Source organism: Lepisosteus oculatus, unplaced genomic scaffold (genome assembly GCF_040954835.1).
Source record: "Lepisosteus oculatus isolate fLepOcu1 unplaced genomic scaffold, fLepOcu1.hap2 HAP2_SCAFFOLD_366, whole genome shotgun sequence".
Taxonomy (NCBI): domain Eukaryota; kingdom Metazoa; phylum Chordata; class Actinopteri; order Semionotiformes; family Lepisosteidae; genus Lepisosteus; species Lepisosteus oculatus.
In genome coordinates, this window is record NW_027167898.1 from 7,501 (window position 1) to 30,842 (window position 23,342).

The 23,342-nt window shown below is 50.4% G+C and overlaps 1 protein-coding gene across 5 annotated transcripts; it reads right to left on the reverse strand.

Moving 5' to 3' along the window:
- Window positions 1-10,862: 10,862 nt before the first annotated feature.
- nudt9 (nudix (nucleoside diphosphate linked moiety X)-type motif 9) lies at window positions 10,863-22,985 on the reverse strand. Of its 5 annotated transcripts, none has more exons than XM_069186294.1 (8): window positions 22,841-22,984; window positions 21,587-21,910; window positions 14,822-14,911; window positions 14,626-14,712; window positions 13,214-13,325; window positions 12,499-12,645; window positions 11,495-11,579; window positions 10,863-11,374 (listed from the first exon to the last, which is right to left on the reverse strand). In XM_069186294.1, exons 1-8 carry the CDS (start codon window positions 22,930-22,932, stop codon window positions 11,226-11,228), a joined length of 1,086 nt encoding a protein of 361 aa, XP_069042395.1. In that variant the 5' UTR covers window positions 22,933-22,984; the 3' UTR covers window positions 10,863-11,225. The 5 variants fall into 5 exon arrangements, with proteins under 5 accessions (XP_069042395.1, XP_069042397.1, XP_069042396.1 ...); XM_069186296.1 differs by having other exon boundaries at window positions 21,587-21,892; window positions 22,841-22,983; XM_069186295.1 differs by having other exon boundaries at window positions 21,587-21,901; window positions 22,841-22,982.
- Window positions 22,986-23,342: the final 357 nt, after the last annotated feature.

The window sequence follows — 23,342 nt, forward strand, 5'->3', positions numbered from 1 at the left end:
GATGATGGTTAATATCAGACAGGACACACACACTCTCACCCCTGTGGTAGTGATGGTTAATATCAGACAGGACACACACACTCTCACCTCTGTGGTGATGATGGTTAATGTCAGACAGGACACACACACTCTCACCCCTGTGGTAGTGATGGTTAATATCAGACAGGACACACACACTCTCACCCCTGTGGTAGTGATGGTTAATATCAGACAGGACACACACACTCTCACCCCTGTGGTAGTGATGGTTAATATCAGACAGGACACACACACTCTCACCCCTGTGGTAGTGATGGTTAATATCAGACAGGACACACACACTCTCACCCCTGAGGTGATGATCGTTAATATCAGACAGGACACACACTCTCACCCCTGTGGTAGTGATGGTTAATATCAGACAGGACACACACACACTCTCACCTGTGGTAGTGATGGTTAATATCAGACAGGACACACACACTCTCACCCCTGTGGTGATGATGGTTAATATCAGACAGGACACACACACTCTCACTCCTGTGGTGATGATGGTTAATATCAGACAGGACACACACTCTCTCACTCCTGTGGTAGTGATGGTTAATATCAGACAGGACACACACACTCTCACCCCTGTGGTAGTGATGGTTAATATCAGACAGGACACACACACTCTCACCCCTGTGGTAGTGATGGTTAATATCAGACAGGACACACACACTCTCACCCCTGTGGTAGTGATGGTTAATATCAGACAGGACACACACACTCTCACCCCTGTGGTAGTGATGGTTAATATCAGACAGGACACACACTCTCTCACTCCTGTGGTAGTGATGGTTAATATCAGACAGGACACACACACTCTCATCCCTGTGGTAGTGATGGTTAATATCAGACAGGACACACACACTCTCACCCCTGTGGTAGTGATGGTTAATATCAGACAGGACACACACACTCTCACCCCTTTGGTAGTGATGGTTAATATCAAACAGGACACACACACTCTCACCCCTGTGGTAGTGATGGTTGATATCAGACAGGACACACACTCTCTCACTCCTGTGGTAGTGATGGTTAATATCAGACAGGACACACACTCTCTCACCCCTTTGGTGATGATCGTTAATATCAGACAGGACACACACTCTCACCCCTGTGGTAGTGATGGTTAATATCAGACACACACACACACTCTCACCCCTGTGGTAGTGATGGTTAATATCAGACAGGACACACACACTCTCACCCCTGAGGTGATGATCGTTAATATCAGACAGGACACACACACTCTCACCCCTGTGGTAGTGATGGTTAATATCAGACAGGACACACACACTCTCACCCCTGTGGTAGTGATGGTTAATATCAGACAGGACACACACACTCTCACCCCTGAGGTGATGATCGTTAATATCAGACAGGACACACACTCTCACCCCTGTGGTAGTGATGGTTAATATCAGACAGGACACACACACACTCTCACCTGTGGTAGTGATGGTTAATATCAGACAGGACACACACACTCTCACCCCTGTGGTGATGATGGTTAATATCAGACAGGACACACACACTCTCACTCCTGTGGTGATGATGGTTAATATCAGACAGGACACACACTCTCTCACTCCTGTGGTAGTGATGGTTAATATCAGACAGGACACACACACTCTCACCCCTGTGGTAGTGATGGTTAATATCAGACAGGACACACACACTCTCACCCCTGTGGTAGTGATGGTTAATATCAGACAGGACACACACACTCTCACCCCTGTGGTAGTGATGGTTAATATCAGACAGGACACACACACTCTCACCCCTGTGGTAGTGATGGTTAATATCAGACAGGACACACACTCTCTCACTCCTGTGGTAGTGATGGTTAATATCAGACAGGACACACACACTCTCATCCCTGTGGTAGTGATGGTTAATATCAGACAGGACACACACACTCTCACCCCTGTGGTAGTGATGGTTAATATCAGACAGGACACACACACTCTCACCCCTTTGGTAGTGATGGTTAATATCAAACAGGACACACACACTCTCACCCCTGTGGTAGTGATGGTTGATATCAGACAGGACACACACTCTCTCACTCCTGTGGTAGTGATGGTTAATATCAGACAGGACACACACTCTCTCACCCCTGTGGTGATGATCGTTAATATCAGACAGGACACACACACTCTCACCCCTGTGGTAGTGATGGTTAATATCAGACACACACACACTCTCACCCCTGTGGTAGTGATGGTTAATATCAGACAGGACACACACACTCTCACCCCTGAGGTGATGATCGTTAATATCAGACAGGACACACACACTCTCACCCCTGTGGTAGTGATGGTTAATATCAGACAGGATACACACACTCTCACCCCTGTGGTAGTGATGGTTAATATCAGACAGGACACACACACTCTCACCCCTGAGGTGATGATCGTTAATATCAGACAGGACACACACTCTCACCCCTGTGGTAGTGATGGTTAATATCAGACAGGACACACACACACTCTCACCTGTGGTAGTGATGGTTAATATCAGACAGGACACACACACTCTCACCCCTGTGGTGATGATGGTTAATATCAGACAGGACACACACACTCTCACTCCTGTGGTGATGATGGTTAATATCAGACAGGACACACACTCTCTCACTCCTGTGGTAGTGATGGTTAATATCAGACAGGACACACACACTCTCACCCCTGTGGTAGTGATGGTTAATATCAGACAGGACACACACACTCTCACCCCTGTGGTAGTGATGGTTAATATCAGACAGGACACACACACTCTCACCCCTGTGGTAGTGATGGTTAATATCAGACAGGACACACACACTCTCACCCCTGTGGTAGTGATGGTTAATATCAGACAGGACACACACTCTCTCACTCCTGTGGTAGTGATGGTTAATATCAGACAGGACACACACACTCTCATCCCTGTGGTAGTGATGGTTAATATCAGACAGGACACACACACTCTCACCCCTGTGGTAGTGATGGTTAATATCAGACAGGACACACACACTCTCACCCCTTTGGTAGTGATGGTTAATATCAAACAGGACACACACACTCTCACCCCTGTGGTACTGATGGTTGATATCAGACAGGACACACACTCTCTCACTCCTGTGGTAGTGATGGTTAATATCAGACAGGACACACACTCTCTCACTCCTGTGGTAGTGATTGTTAATATCAGACAGGACACACACACTCTCACCCCTGTGGTGATGATGGTTAATATCAGACAGGACACACACACTCTCACCCCTGTGGTAGTGATGGTTAATATCAGACAGGACACACACACTCTCACCCCTGTGGTAGTGATGGTTAATATCAGACAGGACACACACACTCTCACTCCTGTGGTAGTGATGGTTAATATCAGACAGGACACACACACTCTCACCCCTGTGGTAGTGATGGTTAATATCAGACAGGACACACACACTCTCACCCCTGTGGTGATGATGGTTAATATCAGACAGGACACACACACTCTCACCCCTGTGGTAGTGATGGTTAATATCAGACAGGACACACACACTCTCACCCCTGTGGTAGTGATGGTTAATATCAGACAGGACACACACACTCTCACCCCTGTGGTAGTGATGGTTAATATCAGACACACACACACACTCTCACCCCTGTGGTAGTGATGGTTAATATCAGACAGGACACACACACTCTCACCACTGTGGTAGTGATGGTTAATATCAGACACACACACACACTCTCACCCCTGTGGTAGTGATGGTTAATATCAGACAGGACACACACACACTCTCACCCCTGTGGTAGTGATGGTTAATATCAGACACACACACACACTCTCACCCCTGTGGTGATGATGGTTAATATCAGACAGGACACACACACACTCTCACCCCATGTGGTGATGATGGTTAATATCAGACAGGACACACACACTCTCACCCCTGTGGTAGTGATGGTTAATATCAGACAGGACACACACTCTCACCCCTGTGGTAGTGATGGTTAATATCAGACAGGACACACACACTCTCACCCCTGTGGTAGTGATGGTTAATATCAGACAGGACACACACACTCTCACTCCTGTGGTAGTGATGGTTAATATCAGACAGGACACACACACTCTCACCCCTGTGGTAGTGATGGTTAATATCAGACAGGACACACACACTCTCACCCCTGTGGTAGTGATGGTTAATATCAGACACACACACACTCTCACCCCTGTGGTAGTGATGGTTAATATCAGACCGGACACACACACTCTCACCTCTGTGGTGATGATGGTTAATATCAGACAGGACACACAAACTCTCACCCCTGTGGTAGTGATGGTTAATATCAGACAGGACACACACACTCTCACCTCTGTGGTGATGATGGTTAATATCAGACAGGACACACACACTCTCACCCCTGTGGTAGTGATGGTTAATATCAGACCGGACACACACACTCTCACCTCTGTGGTGATGATGGTTAATATCAGACAGGACACACACACTCTCACCCCTGTGGTAGTGATGGTTAATATCAGACACACACACACACTCTCACCCCTGTGGTGATGATGGTTAATATCAGACAGGACACACACACTCTCACCCCTGTGGTAGTGATGGTTAATATCAGACACACACACACACTCTCACCCCTGTGGTGATGATGGTTAATATCAGACAGGACACACACACACTCTCACCCCTGTGGTGATGATGGTTAATATCAGACAGGACACACACACACTCTCACCCCTGTGGTGATGATGGTTAATATCAGACAGGACACACACACTCACACCCCTGTGGTAGTGATGGTTAATATCAGACAGGACACACACTCTCACCCCTGTGGTAGTGATGGTTAATATCAGACAGGACACACACACTCTCACCCCTTTGGTAGTGATGGTTAATATCAGACAGGACACACACACTCTCACTCCTGTGGTAGTGATGGTTAATATCAGACAGGACACACACACTCTCACCCCTGTGGTAGTGATGGTTAATATCAGACAGGACACACACACACTCTCACCCCTGTGGTGATGATGGTTAATATCAGACAGGACACACACACTCTCACCCCTGTGGTAGTGATGGTTAATATCAGACAGGACACACACACACACACTCTCACTCCTGTGGTAGTGATGGTTAATATCAGACAGGACACACACACTCTCACCTCTGTGGTAGTGATTGTTAATATCAGACAGGACACACACACTCTCACCCCTGTGGTAGTGATGGTTAATATCAGACAGGACACACACACACTCTCACCCCTGTGGTAGTGATGGTTAATATCAGACAGGACACACACACTCTCACCCCTGTGGTAGTGATGGTTAATATCAGACACACACACACTCTCACCCCTGTGGTAGTGATGGTTAATATCAGACAGGACACACACACTCTCACCCCTGTGGTAGTGATGGTTAATATCAGACAGGACACACACACTCTCACCCCTGTGGTGATGATGGTTAATATCAGACAGGACACACACACTCTCACCCCTGTGGTAGTGATGGTTAATATCAGACAGGACAGACACACACTCTCACCCCTGTGGTAGTGATGGTTAATATCAGACACACACACACACACACACTTGGGTCCAGAGACTCACCCCTGTGGTAGCAGCAGTCGGTCAGGCGGTAGGGCTCCGGTCCCACTGTGGCCCCCAGTGTCCCCAGAGACTGAGACCGCAGGGACAGCGCCCCCCCCAGGCTGGTGTACACCTCTGAGCCCAGCATTCTTCCTCTCTCGGGGCTCAGCGGGGCAGTGTCCTCGTCGTGGGGTAACTGCCAGGGTACCTCAACGTCTGTATTTGTCCCCTCTCTCCCCCCTTTCTCTCTTCTCTCTCTCTCTCCTCAGTCGCTCCCCTCTCTCTCTCCTCAGTCTCTCCTCTCTCCTCTCTCTCTCCCCTCTCTCCCTTTTCTCTCTCTTCTCTCTCCTCTCTCTCTCCCTTCTCTCTCCCCTATCTCTCCCCTCTCCCCGTCTCTCCCTTTGGTCCAGAAAGCCCAGTCAGCGTTTGACTCTGGTTAAACCAGTCTCTCCCAGTCTGTGTCTCAGTTTAAACCAGTCTCTCTCCCAGTCGGTCTGTGTCTCAGCTGGAGCTGTGTCCCTCTCCCAGTCTGTGTCTCAGCTGGAGCTGTGTCCCTCTCCCAGTCTGTGTGTACCAGCTGAAGCCTGTGTCTCCCTCGGTGACTCAATGGGCTGCTGTCTCTGTGTCTCAGGGTCTGGGTCTTATGTAGGTGACTGAGATTCCTTCACACTCCAGCCAAATGGCTCAAACTGTTCACACCCTCCTGCTCCTCCTCCCCCATCCCATCAGGAGAGACACACTGGAGAGGAGTGTGCTCTTCTGAGTGAGAGAGAGACAGGGAGAGACACACTGGAGAGGAGTGTGCTCTTCTGAGTGAGAGAGAGAGACAGGGAGAGACACACAGAGACACACTGGAGAGGAGTGTGCTCTTCTGAGTGAGAGAGAGAGACAGGGAGAGACACACAGAGACACACTGGAGAGGACAAGTCTCCCCTGATTGAGAGAGATGGAGATAAAGAGAGGGACAGGGAGATAAAACACACAGAGCACCAGAGAGAGAGATACAGACAGGTAGAGAGACAGACAGAGATAAGGACAGAAATAAAGACAGAGAGATAAGGACAGAGATAAAGGGATAAAGATAGACAAAGACAGAGATAGAGAGACAGATAAAGACAGAAATAAAGAGATAAAGACAAAGATAGAGAGACAGATAAAGACAGAGATAGAGAGACATAAAGAGAGATAAAGAGAGATAAAGGGATAAAGACAAACAGATAAAGAGAGATAGAGAGACAGATAAAGACAGATAAATGGATAAAGACAGATAAAGAGAGATAGGGACAGATAAAGAGAGATAAAGAGACAGAGAGAGAGAGAGATAAAGAGAGATAAAGGGATAAAGACAGACATATAAAGAGAGGTAGAGAGAGATAAAGACAGATAAAGGGATGATGACAGACAGATAAAGACAGAGATAGAGATAAAGAGAGATAAAGACAGAGATAGAGACATAAAGAGAGATAAAGACAGATAAAGGGATAAAGACAGACAGATAAAGACAGAGATAGAGATAAAGAGAGATGAAGACAGAGATAGAGAGAGATAAAGACAGATAAAGGGATAAAGACAGATGAAGAGAAATAGAGAGATAAAGAGAGAAAAAGACAGATAAAGGGATAAAGACAGACAGATGAGAGATAGAGACAGATAAAGAGAGACAGAGAGAGATAAAGAGAGATAAAGGGATAAAGACAGACAGATAAAGACAGAGATAGAGAGAGATAAAGACAGATAAAGAGAGAGATAGAGAGAGATAAAGAGAGAAAGACAGAGATAGAGAGATAAAGACAGATAAAGAGAGAGATAGAGAAAGAGAGATAGAGAGAAAGACAGATAAAGAGAGAGATAGAGAGAGATAAAGAGAGAAAGACAGAGATAGAGAGAGATAAAGACAGATAAAGAGAGAGATAGAGAGAGAAAGACAGAGAGAGAGATAAAGACAGATAAAGAGAGAGATAGAGAGAGATAAAGAGAGAAAGACAGAGATAGAGAGAGATAAAGACAGATAAAGAGAGAGATAGAGATAAAGAGAGAAAGACAGAGATAGAGATAGAGAGACAGGGATTAAGACAGAGACAGAGGGGTAAAGGAGAGAGAGACAGACAGAGGGATAAAGACTGGGAGAGGGATAAAGGAAAGAGAGAGACAGAGGGAGAGAGACAGAGGGATAAAGACAGAGAGAGAGAGAGAGAGATCTCCTGTCCCAGCCTGAGGAACAGTGAGTCTGTCTCCCAATAATGCTCCAGCCACCTACAGTAGATGTCAATATTTTATAATATGTCTCTGTTGTAAATGTCTGTAACATGTCTGTAGATTTTATTTTACTTCTATTTTTTGTTTTGTTCCATGTTAATTTTATTATTTTTATTTGCTTTGGCAACACTGATTGTACCCATCGGTCATGCTAATAAAGCACCTTGAATTGAATTGAGAGACAGAGGGATAAAGACAGAGAGAGAGAGAGAGAGAGAGAGAGAGAGAGAGAGAGAGAGAGAGAGAGAGAGAGAGAGAGAGAGACAGGGGACACAGCAGAGAGAGGAAAGAGCTCTCCTGGAGAGGCCCTCTTCATCCCCTCAGCTGCTGGTGTGAGGGTCCCAGGGGGTCTCTAATGGGCTGTAATGGGTCTCTCTCTCCTCCCCTGTCTGCAGAGGGCAGCTGTGGAGGTGTCAGAGCTGCACTTTGTCCTGAATAAACACCGAGGGAGAGAGGGGTGAGAGCAGGGGCACCCCAACACCCCCAACCCACCACGATCCTGCCAGAGCAGGTTCTCACCACGTCCCCCAGACTCAACCACATCACAGCACAGATCAAACAGCAATATCTCACACACTGGGACACACACACACAAACACAACACAAACTGGAATGCTACAGAACCCTAAACAGACAATACACACTAGCTGAATATTGAGGAACAGACAGTGAGCCTGTCTCTCAATAATAATAATACAGTGTGTGATCTCCTGTCACAGCCTGAGGAACAGACAGTGAGCCCGTCTCTCAATAATAATAATACAGTGTGTGATCTCCTGTCCCAGCCTGAGGAACAGACAGTGAGCCTGTCTCTCAATAATAATAATACAGTGTGTGATCTCCTGTCCCAGCCTGAGGAACAGACAGTGAGCCCGTCTCTCAATAATAATAATACAGTGTGTGATCTCCTGTCCCAGCCTGAGGAACAGACAGTGAGCCCGTCTCTCAATAATAATAATACAGTGTGTGATCTCCTGTCCCAGCCTGAGGAACAGTGAGCCTGTCTCTCAATAATAATAATACAGTGTGTGATCTCCTGTCCCAGCCTGAGGAACAGACAGTGAGCCCGTCTCTCAATAATAATAATACAGTGTGTGATCTCCTGTCACAGCCTGAGGAACAGACAGTGAGCCCGTCTCTCAATAATAATAATACAGTGTGTGATCTCCTGTCCCAGCCTGAGGAACAGACAGTGAGCCCGTCTCTCAATAATAATAATACAGTGTGTGATCTCCTGTCCCAGCCTGAGGAACAGACAGTGAGCCCGTCTCTCAATAATAATAATACAGTGTGTGATCTCCTGTCCCAGCCTGAGGAACAGTGAGCCTGTCTCTCAATAATAATAATACAGTGTGTGATCTCCTGTCCCAGCCTGAGGAACAGACAGTGAGCCCGTCTCTCAATAATAATAATACAGTGTGTGATCTCCTGTCCCAGCCTGAGGAACAGACAGTGAGCCCGTCTCTCGATAATAATAATACAGGCGTATTGACATGACATGTTTCTGTTGTAAATGTCTGTAGATTTTATTTTACTTTTATTTTTTGTTTTGTTTTGTGTTCATTTTATTATTTTTATCTGCTTTGGCAACACTGATTGTACCCCTCGGTCATGCTAATAAAGCACCTTGAATTGACAGAGAGGTGAGCAGGACAGAGAGAAAGACAGACGGGCGGAGAGACAGACCTGCAGGACAGCTGACCCAGGGGGGTGCGATTTGGGGAGCTCCAGGGACACAGACAGGAGCAGCAGCAGAGTCAGGCCTGATGTTGAAACAGCCCATTTGGGCAGAGAGGAGGGAGGAGAGCAGGAAGAGGAGGTGAGACCCCCCTCTGTCCTCCACAGAGGGGGGTGGGCTACTCTCCAGGAACAGCCACACAAACACACTCGCTGACACAGGTGTGAAGCTGAGGCTGAGGGGACAGAGGGGAAAAACACAACACGAATCACAGACACACAACCCACTGGACACACAGACAACGCAGAGCGCCCAGAGGTTTCCTGGAGGAGTGGTAGGGAAGGCCGGGTGTCTGAGGGGGGGCGGGGTGTGACGAGGCAGGCGGGGGAGTGTCCGGTCCTGGACACGCCTGGACACGAGATCGGATCGCTGTATCGGCCCTGGGCCAATTCTCACTGCCACACACAGGGGAGACCGGGGAGGGGGGCAGAGAGGGGTGAGGAACGAGACCAGGTCAGTACAGACTCTTCTAGAGAAGGAGGTTTGAGTCTGGATCTGAAGGAGACTCTCTGATGTCCTCGGGCAGAGAGAGTCCCAGAGCTTGGGGGCGCAGCAGGAGAAGCCCCGTCACCCCTAGAGTGTGGACGGGCTTGGGGGACAGACAGGAGGGCAGCGTTAGAGGAGCGAAGGTTATATAAGAGAAGATCAGATCGCTGTATCGGCCAGGTACAGTCTCTTGTGTGAGGAATCTGTCTTCTCACAGACTTGGCTCAGGGGCCCAACAGAGGAGGATTCCTCTGCTGGGCCGTGGGATTCGAACTGGCAGCCCTCCAGCCACAGGCACAGCTCCTGAGCCCCAGTGCCAGCGCCCCGCCTCCTCTGGATAACTGGAGAGTGCCGGGGACGGATCAGGCACGCAGAGGGATTCTCTCCAGTCCCAGCCTGAGGAACAGCGAGCCTTTCCCTCAAATAATAATAATATTAATATTAATAATAATAATAATAATAATAATAATAATAATAGTAATGTGTGGAAATATTCTGTTCACTGTTTTTGGTTTGACAACACTGTAACTTGTATCACTTCAATAAGACTCTGAAGTTCAATTTGAGAGGAAGAGAATGAGGAAGAGAGAGAGACAGACAGATACAGAAAGAGGGAAGAGAGAGAGAAACAGACACACTGACTTCCTCCGTATCTCCAGGCCCTATCCCATATTCCCGTATTCCCTATTCTCGTTTTCCCATATCCCCGTATTCCAAGTGACTGAGCTCAAAGAGACTGTATTTGACAGGAGTTTATTTATCGAAGTTTACTGACAGAACACAGCAGAGAATTCCCCCTGCTGACCTCTGACCCCGACCTCTGACCCCGGGGTCGTGACCCTGATGTTCTGTCCGGGAGCCTGGGGCACCCCACCCAGGGGTCCCGCGCCAGCGAGGCCGAGGCGACGACATCGCCAGCGTGCTCTGTCCGGGGGGGTGATGTCATCGGGGATGAGGTCATCGAAGGGCGAGGTCATCCGGTCAGAGGGGGGCGAGGGGTCGGGGGGGGCGGGGGGGGCGGGCAGCTCGTCCGAAAGCACCGATTTCACCGCGGTCCAGGCGGCTCGCCGCCGGGGGCGTGAGGACGTTGCCGCCCCGGCTCAGCCCCAGTGGGCGTGGTGGTGGCGGGCGGCGGTCTCCAGGAAGTGGGCGTGGCTGGCGTACAGCCTGAGGGAGGAGTCCACGTCCACCCACGCCACCTGCCCCGCGTCGTCGCCCGCGTGCAGGGGGAGGCCACTGACGCTGTCTCCTGGCAACAGCAGAAACGACAACGATGACCGAGCTCAGGGCCCCTACCTCCTGCCCGCAGGATCAGGAGCGACCCAGCCAGCACGGTCAGAGCCAGAATCATAATGACCAATGAGCTCACCTGTTTCATCATGGAAGTTCACGGCTACTGTTTCCATCCAGGCGTTGTCTGTGTTTCTGGGATCGTCTACGTAGCCTTTATACACCTGGAGAGAGAGAGACACAGCGAGGAAGAGAGTGAGTGTTTCTGGGATCATCTTCATCGCTTTTCTACACCTGGAGAGAGAGAGAGAGACACAGAGAGGAAGAGAGTGAGTGTTTCTGGGATCGTCTACGTAGCCTTTATACACCTGGAGAGAGAGAGAGAGACAGCGAGGAAGAGAGTGAGTGTTTCTGGGATCGTCTACGTAGCCTTTATACACCTGGAGAGAGAGAGAGACACAGCGAGGAAGAGAGTGAGTGTTTCTGGGATCATCTTCATCGCTTTTCTACACCTGGAGAGAGAGAGAGAGACACAGCGAGGAAGAGAGTGAGTGTTTCTGGGATCATCTTCATCGCTTTTCTACACCTGGAGAGAGAGAGAGAGAGACAGCGAGGAAGAGAGAGAGTGTTTCTGGGAACGTCTACGTAGCCTTTATACACCTGGAGAGAAAGTGAGAGACATAGAGAGGAAGAGAGTGTTTCTGGGATCGTCTTCATCGCCATTCTACACCTGGAGAGAGAGAAAGAGACAGAGAGGAAGAGAGAGAGTGTTTCTGGGATCTTCTACATAGCCTTTATACACCTGGAGAGAGAGTGAGAGAGATACACAGGGAGGTAGGGAGTGAGAGAGCGACAGAGTGAGGAAGAGAGAGAGTGTTTCTGGGATTGTCTACATCGCCTTTATATACCTGGAGAGAGAGTGAGAGAGATACACAGGGAGGTAGAGAGTGAGAGAGCGACAGAGTGAGGAAGAGAGAGAGTGTTTCTGGGATTGTCTACATCGCCTTTATATACCTGGAGAGAGAGTGAGAGAGATACACAGGGAGGCAGGGAGTGAGAGAGCGACAGAGCGAGGGAGGGAGGGCCAGAGATAGATGAGACATGGTGCAGAGGTGAATGATCTCCGTGCTCGTTTGCTCTGACCTGCAGGCCAGGGCTGCTGAAGAGCTCTGTGATCCGCTGGCTCAGCCTGGCCCTCTCCTCCGAAGGCAAAGCCAGAGAGTTCAGAGCTTCTTCGGAAAACTCCCTCTGCAGGGTGGCCGACACCTTCTCCCCCGGGTCCACCATCCCCTGCACACAGAGATGGACAGATGACCGCTGGCAGGGTCACTCTCCACAGACACACACACACACACTGACCACTGGCAGGGTCACTCTCCACAGACACACACACACACACTGACCACTGGCAGGGTCACTCTCCACAGACACACACACACACACTGACCACTGGCAGGGTCACTCTCCACAGACACACACACACTGACCACTGGCAGGGTCACTCTCCGAAGACACAGACACACACTGACCGCTGGCAGGTCACTCTCCACAGACACACACACACTGACCACTGGCAGGGTCACTCTCCACAGACACCGACACTGACCGCTGGCACACACACACTGACCCCAGGTGTGGTCACTCTCCACACACACACACACACACACACACACACACACACTGACCCCAGGTGTGGTCACTCTCCACAGACACACACACACTGACCCCAGGTGTGGTCACTCTCCACAGACAGACAGGTGGACACACTGACCCCAGGTAAGGCCCACTCTCCACAGACACACACACACTGACCCCAGGTGTGGTCACTCTCCACAGACAGACAGGTGGACACACTGACCCCAGGTAAGGCCCACTCTCCACAGTCCTTGCGCTTGATGGAGATGAACTGCAGCACCGGGAGGCCTGAGCTCGGGTCCAAGACCTGCTCCCCCTCCGCGTCCCTCTTCCACCTGCCCGGCGACACACGGACACACGTGCTCAGGAACTACACCTCCCAGCAGGCCGAGGCGGGGGGAAACTACAACACCCAGCGTGCATCAGCGGCGGCGCACACTGGGACCTGGAGCCATCGGCCCGTTGTCACGCCGAGCTCCGAGCCCGCCCTCTGTGACGCAGCGGGGGCTAGACCGACGGCGGGCCAGGGTTCGAGACGCCCTCTCGACTGTATCAGCTCTCCATCCAGTCACACGCGCGGACTGCAGAATGGCGTCGGGTCACAGCTCGGATCGAGCCCGGTTTCTGTTCTGGGCGGCGGGGCGCTGGCTCTGGGGCTCGGGACCTGTGCCTGGGGCTGGAGGGCTGCCGGTTCGAATCCTGTGGCCCAGCAGAGGAATCCTACTCCACTGGGCCCCTGAGGGAGGCCCCTGAACCGCAGCTGCTCCAGGGGCGCTGTACAAATGTCTGACCCTGCGCGCTGACCCCCAGCTTCACTCCCTGTGTGTGTGTGTGTGTGTGTGTGTGTGTGTGTGTGTGTGTGTGTCTGTGTGTGAGTGTGAGTGTGAGTGTGTGTGTGTGTGTGTGTGTCTGTCTGTGTGTGTGTGAGTGTGTCTCTTGGAGTGTGTGTGTCTGTGTGTGTGTGTGTGTGTGTGTGTGTGTGTCTGTCTGTCTGTCTGTCTGTGTGTGTGAGTGTGAGTGTATGTGTCTGTGAGTGTGTGAGAGTGTGTGTGAGAGTGTGTGAGAGTGTGTGAGAGTGTGTGAGAGTGTGTGTCTGTGAGTGTGAGTGTGTGTGTGAGTGTGTGTGTGAGTGTGTGTGTGAGTGTGTGTGTGTCTCTGGAGAGTGAGCTGGGGTCTGTGAGCAGACAGGTTCCTCACACAAGAGACTATCGGGCCGACACAGTGATCTGGTCTTACACTGCCCAGCGTCCGGCCCGGTGGGAAAAACGAGGGTGCGAGGAATGGAGTGTGTTCAGTCACTGTCAACGGGACTGACTCAACACAGGAAACTTGGCAAACCCCCAGCGCCTGGGGCTCTTGAACCCGTCTCAGCCCGGGATGACGGGGACAGCGTGGGACACACGACAGGCAGGCCAGGCGCCAACCCTGAACCCCACTGAACACGCGGGCTACTGTAGCTAACTCGCATTTCGTCAGGCCCTAGACCGGTGTGTGAGAGTCACGCCAATCAACCTGGACCTGAACTCAGTCAAGCAGCACAGAAAAGACTCCATTTCCCAGGCTGCACTTGGGCCCCGCCACGTTGAGGAACTGTGGGTAAAACGGAATTCTGGGAGGCGTAGTCTCCCAGCCCACCTGGTGACGATGGGGTCGGCGGCGTGGTTGGGGCCCCAGTGGCCCAGCAGCCCTCGGCCCGCGAGGCCGGTCCGTCCGCGCGGGTTCCTGGAGACGGAGAGGGGAGAGGGACTCAGGCAGGCGGAGAACCGGGACGACAGCGGGACGCGCGGAGAACTGGAAACACGGCGCGGTGCACCGGCACACAGAGACTCACAGCGGCTGACCGTCCTGCACCCGATAGACCAGCTCGTGACTCCGTCTGTCCACTGACCCGTCCAGAGCATTGAACTGAGGAGAGAAGGACCTGAGAGAGACAGGGGTCAATACACACACTGACTGGACACTCCAGTACATGAACACTGCACTGAGAGAGAGGGGTCAATACACACACTGACTGGACACTCCAGTACATTAACACTGCACTGAGAGAGAGAGGGGTTAATACACACACACTGACTGGACACTCCAGTACATTAACACTGCACTGAGAGAGAGAGGGGTTAATACAGACACACTGACTGGACACTCCAGTACATTAACACTGCACTGAGAGAGAGAGGGGTTAATACAGACACACTGACTGGACACTCCAGTACATGAACACTGCACTGAGAGAGAGAGGGGTTAATACACACACACTGACTGGACACTCCAGTACATTAACACTGCACTGAGAGAGAGAGAGGGGTTCATACACACACACTGACTGGACACTCCAGTACATTAACACTGCACTGAGAGAGAGAGGGGTTCATACAGACACACTGACTGGACACTCCAGTACATGAACACTGCACTGAGAGAGAGAGGGGTTAATACAGACACACTGACTGGACACTCCAGTACATTAACACTGCACTGAGAGAGAGGGGTTAATACACACACACTGACTGGACACTCCAGTACATTAACACTGCACTGAGAGAGAGAGGGGTTAATACACACACACTGACTGGACACTCCAGTACATTAACACTGCACTGAGAGAGAGAGGGGTTAATACAGACACACTGACTGGACACTCCAGTACATTAACACTGCACTGAGAGAGAGAGGGGTTAATACACACACACTGACTGGACACTCCAGTACATTAACACTGCACTGAGAGAGAGAGGGGGGTTAATACAGACACACTGACTGGACACTCCAGTACATTAACACTGCACTGAGAGAGAGAGGGGTTAATACAGACACACTGACTGGACACTCCAGTACATTAACACTGCACTGAGAGAGAGAGGGGTTAATACACACACACTGACTGGACACTCCAGTACATTAACACTGCACTGAGAGAGAGGGGTTAATACAGACACACTGACTGGACACTTCAGTACATTAACACTGCACTGAGAGAGAGAGAGAGGGGTTAATACAGACACACTGACTGGACACTCCAGTACATTAACACTGCACTGAGAGAGAGGGGTTAATACACACACACTGACTGGACACTCCAGTACATTAACACTGCACTGAGAGAGAGAGGGGTTAATACACACACACTGACTGGACACTCCAGTACATTAACACTGCACTGAGAGAGAGAGAGAGGGGTTAATACAGACACACTGACTGGACACTCCAGTACATTAACACTGCACTGAGAGAGAGGGGTTAATACACACACACTGACTGGACACTCCAGTACATTAACACTGCACTGAGAGAGAGGGGTTAATACACACACACTGACTGGACACTCCAGTACATTAACACTGCACTGAGAGAGAGAGGGGTTAATACACACACACTGACTGGACACTCCAGTACATTAACACTGCACTGAGAGAGAGAGAGAGGGGTTAATACAGACACACTGACTGGACACTCCAGTACATTAACACTGCACTGAGAGAGAGGGGTTAATACACACACTGACTGGACACTCCAGTACATGAACACTGCACTGAGAGAGAGGGGTTAATACACACACACTGACTGGACACTCCAGTACATTAACACTGCACTGAGAGAGAGGGGTTAATACACACACACTGACTGGACACTCCAGTACATTAACACTGCACTGAGAGAGAGGGGTTAATACACACACACTGACTGGACACTCCAGTACATTAACACTGCACTGAGAGAGAGAGGGGTTAATACACACACACTGACTGGACACTCCAGTACATTAACACTGCACTAAGAGAGAGAGGGGTTAATACAGACACACTGACTGGACACTCCAGTACATTAACACTGCACTGAGAGAGAGAGGGGTTAATACACACACACTGACTGGACACTCCAGTACATTAACACTGCACTGAGAGAGAGGGGGGTTCATACAGACACACTGACTGGACACTCCAGTACATTAACACTGCACTGAGAGAGAGAGGGGTTAATACACACACACTGACTGGACACTCCAGTACATTAACACTGCACTGAGAGAGAGGGGGGTTCATACAGACACACTGACTGGACACTCTAGTACATTAACACTGCACTGAGAGAGAGGGGTTAATACACACACTGACTGGACACTCCAGTACATTAACACTGCACTGAGAGAGAGAGGGGTTAATACACACACACTGACTGGACACTCCAGTACATTAACACTGCACTAAGAGAGAGAGGGGTTAATACAGACACACTGACTGGACACTCCAGTACATTAACACTGCACTGAGAGAGAGAGAGGGGTTCATACAGACACACTGACTGGACACTCCAGTACATTAACACTGCACTGAGAGAGAGAGGGGTTAATACACACACACTGACTGGACACTCCAGTACATTAACACTGCACTGAGAGAGAGGGGGGTTCATACAGACACACCGACTGGACACTCCAGTACATTAACACAGCACTGAGAGAGAGGGGTTAATACACACACACTGACTGGACACTCCAGTACATTAACACTGCACTGAGAGAGAGGGGGGTTCATACAGACACACTGACTGGACACTCCAGTACATGAACACTGCACTGAGAGAGAGAGGGGTTAATACAGACACACTGACTGGACACTCCAGTACATTAACACTGCACTGAGAGAGAGGGGTTAATACACACACACTGACTGGACACTCCAGTACATTAACACTGCACTGAGAGAGAGAGGGGTTAATACACACACACTGACTGGACACTCCAGTACATTAACACTGCACTGAGAGAGAGAGGGGTTAATACAGACACACTGACTGGACACTCCAGTACATTAACACTGCACTGAGAGAGAGAGGGGTTAATACACACACACTGACTGGACACTCCAGTACATTAACACTGCACTGAGAGAGAGAGGGGGGTTAATACAGACACACTGACTGGACACTCCAGTACATTAACACTGCACTGAGAGAGAGAGGGGTTAATACAGACACACTGACTGGACACTCCAGTACATTAACACTGCACTGAGAGAGAGAGGGGTTAATACACACACACTGACTGGACACTCCAGTACATTAACACTGCACTGAGAGAGAGGGGTTAATACAGACACACTGACTGGACACTTCAGTACATTAACACTGCACTGAGAGAGAGAGAGAGGGGTTAATACAGACACACTGACTGGACACTCCAGTACATTAACACTGCACTGAGAGAGAGGGGTTAATACACACACACTGACTGGACACTCCAGTACATTAACACTGCACTGAGAGAGAGAGGGGTTAATACACACACACTGACTGGACACTCCAGTACATTAACACTGCACTGAGAGAGAGAGAGAGGGGTTAATACAGACACACTGACTGGACACTCCAGTACATTAACACTGCACTGAGAGAGAGGGGTTAATACACACACACTGACTGGACACTCCAGTACATTAACACTGCACTGAGAGAGAGGGGTTAATACACACACACTGACTGGACACTCCAGTACATTAACACTGCACTGAGAGAGAGAGGGGTTAATACACACACACTGACTGGACACTCCAGTACATTAACACTGCACTGAGAGAGAGAGAGAGGGGTTAATACAGACACACTGACTGGACACTCCAGTACATTAACACTGCACTGAGAGAGAGGGGTTAATACACACACTGACTGGACACTCCAGTACATGAACACTGCACTGAGAGAGAGGGGTTAATACACACACACTGACTGGACACTCCAGTACATTAACACTGCACTGAGAGAGAGGGGTTAATACACACACACTGACTGGACACTCCAGTACATTAACACTGCACTGAGAGAGAGGGGTTAATACACACACACTGACTGGACACTCCAGTACATTAACACTGCACTGAGAGAGAGAGGGGTTAATACACACACACTGACTGGACACTCCAGTACATTAACACTGCACTAAGAGAGAGAGGGGTTAATACAGACACACTGACTGGACACTCCAGTACATTAACACTGCACTGAGAGAGAGAGGGGTTAATACACACACACTGACTGGACACTCCAGTACATTAACACTGCACTGAGAGAGAGGGGGGTTCATACAGACACACTGACTGGACACTCCAGTACATTAACACTGCACTGAGAGAGAGAGGGGTTAATACACACACACTGACTGGACACTCCAGTACATTAACACTGCACTGAGAGAGAGGGGGGTTCATACAGACACACTGACTGGACACTCTAGTACATTAACACTGCACTGAGAGAGAGGGGTTAATACACACACTGACTGGACACTCCAGTACATTAACACTGCACTGAGAGAGAGAGGGGTTAATACACACACACTGACTGGACACTCCAGTACATTAACACTGCACTAAGAGAGAGAGGGGTTAATACAGACACACTGACTGGACACTCCAGTACATTAACACTGCACTGAGAGAGAGAGAGGGGTTCATACAGACACACTGACTGGACACTCCAGTACATTAACACTGCACTGAGAGAGAGAGGGGTTAATACACACACACTGACTGGACACTCCAGTACATTAACACTGCACTGAGAGAGAGGGGGGTTCATACAGACACACCGACTGGACACTCCAGTACATTAACACTGCACTGAGAGAGAGAGGGGTTAATACACACACACTGACTGGACACTCCAGTACATTAACACTGCACTGAGAGAGAGGGGGGTTCATACAGACACACCGACTGGACACTCCAGTACATTAACACAGCACTGAGAGAGAGAGGGGTTAATACACACACACTGACTGGACACTCCAGTACATTAACACTGCACTGAGAGAGAGGGGGGTTCATACAGACACACCGACTGGACACTCCAGTACATTAACACAGCACTGAGAGAGAGGGGTTAATACACACACACTGACTGGACACTCCAGTACATTAACACTGCACTGAGAGAGAGGGGGGTTCATACAGACACACTGACTGGACACTCCAGTACATTAACACTGCACTGAGAGAGAGAGGGGTTAATACACACACACTGACTGGACACTCCAGTACATTAACACTGCACTAAGAGAGAGAGGGGTTAATACAGACACACTGACTGGACACTCCAGTACATTAACACTGCACTGAGAGAGAGAGGGGTTAATACACACACACTGACTGGACACTCCAGTACATTAACACTGCACTGAGAGAGAGGGGGGTTCATACAGACACACTGACTGGACACTCCAGTACATTAACACTGCACTGAGAGAGAGAGGGGTTAATACACACACACTGACTGGACACTCCAGTACATTAACACTGCACTGAGAGAGAGGGGGGTTCATACAGACACACTGACTGGACACTCTAGTACATTAACACTGCACTGAGAGAGAGGGGTTAATACACACACTGACTGGACACTCCAGTACATTAACACTGCACTGAGAGAGAGAGGGGTTAATACACACACACTGACTGGACACTCCAGTACATTAACACTGCACTAAGAGAGAGAGGGGTTAATACAGACACACTGACTGGACACTCCAGTACATTAACACTGCACTGAGAGAGAGAGAGGGGTTCATACAGACACACTGACTGGACACTCCAGTACATTAACACTGCACTGAGAGAGAGAGGGGTTAATACACACACACTGACTGGACACTCCAGTACATTAACACTGCACTGAGAGAGAGGGGGGTTCATACAGACACACCGACTGGACACTCCAGTACATTAACACAGCACTGAGAGAGAGGGGTTAATACACACACACTGACTGGACACTCCAGTACATTAACACTGCACTGAGAGAGAGGGGGGTTCATACAGACACACTGACTGGACACTCCAGTACATTAACACTGCACTGAGAGAGAGAGGGGTTAATACACACACACTGACTGGACACTCCAGTACATTAACACTGCACTGAGAGAGAGGGGGGTTCATACAGACACACTGACTGGACACTCCAGTACATTAACACTGCACTGAGAGAGAGGGGTTAATACACACACACTGACTGGACACTCCAGTACATTAACACTGCACTGAGAGAGAGAGGGGTTAATACAGACACACTGACTGGACACTCCAGTACATTAACACTGCACTGAGAGAGAGGGGTTAATACAGACACACTGACTGGACACTCCAGTACATTAACACTGCACTGAGAGAGAGAGGGGTTAATACAGACACACTGACTGGACACTCCAGTACATTAACACTGCACTGAGAGAGAGAGAGGGGTTAATACAGACACACTGACTGGACACTCCAGTACATTAACACTGCACTGAGAGAGAGAGGGGTTCATACAGACACACTGACTGGACACTCCAGTACATTAACACTGCACTGAGAGAGAGAGGGGTTAATACAGACACACTGACTGGACACTCCAGTACATGAACACTGCACTGAGAGAGAGAGGGGTTAATACAGACACACTGACTGGACACTCCAGTACATTAACACTGCCCTGAGAGAGAGAGGGGTTCATACACACACACTGACTGGACACTCCAGTACATGAACACTGCACTGAGAGAGAGAGGGGGGTTCATACAGACACTGAGAGAGAGAGGGGTTCATACACACACACTGACTCTCACCCGATCTCTGGGTCGGCCCAGACTGGTTGTCTCAGCACAGTGGGCGCGGTGTAGGTGGGGGGGCTGTACTGGGGCCACTCTCGGTCCCAGGGCACACGCTGGTCCGGCACCGGGAGGCGCTGGACCTCGGACCCCGGGTACAGCGGGCAGCGCGCCCGGACGTGGACAGGGGGCTCCGACATCGCCCACTTCCTGGACTGCCCACTGCTCAGACTGGGAGAGCTGGTGTGGGAGACGGGAGCGAAGGACTGGGACAGACAGGCCCGGGGGGCTGTAGCTCTGGGGCAGAGCGGAGCACTGGAGAGACTGGAGAGACTGGAGAGAGGGATGGGAGAGAGGAGGGAGGGAGTGAGGAAGAGAGGAGAGAGGAGAGAGGGAGTGAGGAAGAGAGGAGAGAGGAGAGAGGAGAGAGGGAGTGAGGAGGAGAGAGGAGAGAGGAGAGAGGGAGTGAGGGAGTGAGGGAGAGACAGGAGAGGGAGTGAGGAAGAGGAGAGAGGAGAGAGGAGAGAGGGAGTGAGGAAGAGAGAGGAGAGAGGGAGTGAGGAAGAGACAGGAGAGAGGAGAGAGGGAGTGAGGGGGAGACAGGAGACAGGAGAGAGGGAGTGAGGAGAGAGGAGAGAGGGAGTGAGGAAGAGACAGGAGAGAGGAGAGAGGGAGTGAGGGGGAGACAGGAGAGAGGGAGAGAGGGAGAGAATGAGAGACAGGAGAGAGAGGAGAGGGAGTGAGGAAGAGACAGCAGAGAGGAGAGAGAGTGAGGAAGAGACAGGAGAGAGGGAGAGAGAGGAGAGAGAGGAGACACAGTGCCGTGACTCAGGGATCACACACAGCTGTGTGCCTTCAGCGCCCCGCCCTGCGCTCCTTGGAGACGAGAGTCGCTCTCTAACAGCGATCGGCTCCTGTCACACCGCCGGCCCACAGCTCCCCCGGACCGGCACCGGCTCCGGGTCGGGACACCTGTATCGAGGAGACCTCTCTCCCTCAGAGAGCCGGACCGGCACCGGCTCCGGGTCCGGACCCCTGTATCGAGGAGACCTCTCTCCCTCAGAGAGCCGGACCGGCACCGGCTCCGGGTCCGGACCCCTGTATCGAGGAGACCTCTCTCCCTCAGAGAGCCGGACCGGCACCGGCTCCGGGTCCGGACCCCTGTATCGAGGCGACCGCGGCGCTCAGACACACAACAATCCGGCTTTTCCTCAGAAAGCAGTCGCATCGCGACGTGACAACAACACACCCCCACGCAGCCGTGTCCGGTACCTGGTCCCGGTCGAGCACGGTCCGTAGCGAAGTCCCAGGAGGGCGAAAGCGATCCGGATCGGCCCAGCCCAGCGGACACCTGACTGCAGCATTCCACGCCCGGGAGACCTGTAACTAGGAAGTGCTCCAGCCAACGGGATACACCAGTTTCTCGTGACGTCAATATCCTGTGACCCCCCCCCAGGCCTCTTCGGCCGCCATCTTGGTCAGGGAAGTTTCGATATCCCGTGCTTTTCCTTTCATTTACAGTTGTATAAGAATTCTTTTATCACAATAAAACTGTACGTATTTTGAATGAAATAAAACGTATATAATTGTGGTTATTTTCCTGCCAATTTTATTTAGCTGCACAGGGGAGAGGAGTGACTCCAGCGTGCTTCATGATGAAACAATTTCCAAAAATACACACCTCTACAGTCTGGTTGTTTTCTCCAGAGACGACTCTTAGAAAAGACCGTCACAACACACAATTACAGACGTGCCAGCAGCCAGGTCACCCTGC

Excerpts from the sequence above, each read along its gene's own strand:
- nudt9 (XM_069186294.1), bottom strand. The coding sequence starts at position 22,932 with ATGCTGCAGTCAGGTGTCCGCTGGGCTGGGCCGATCCGGATCGCTTTC. Across the intron at positions 21,911-22,840 it reads CCGTGCTCGACCGGGACCAG|TCTCTCCAGTCTCTCCAGTC; the intron begins GTACCGGACACG and ends CTCTCCCATCCC. Across the intron at positions 14,912-21,586 it reads TGGGCCGACCCAGAGATCGG|GTCCTTCTCTCCTCAGTTCA; the intron begins GTGAGAGTCAGT and ends TGTCTCTCTCAG.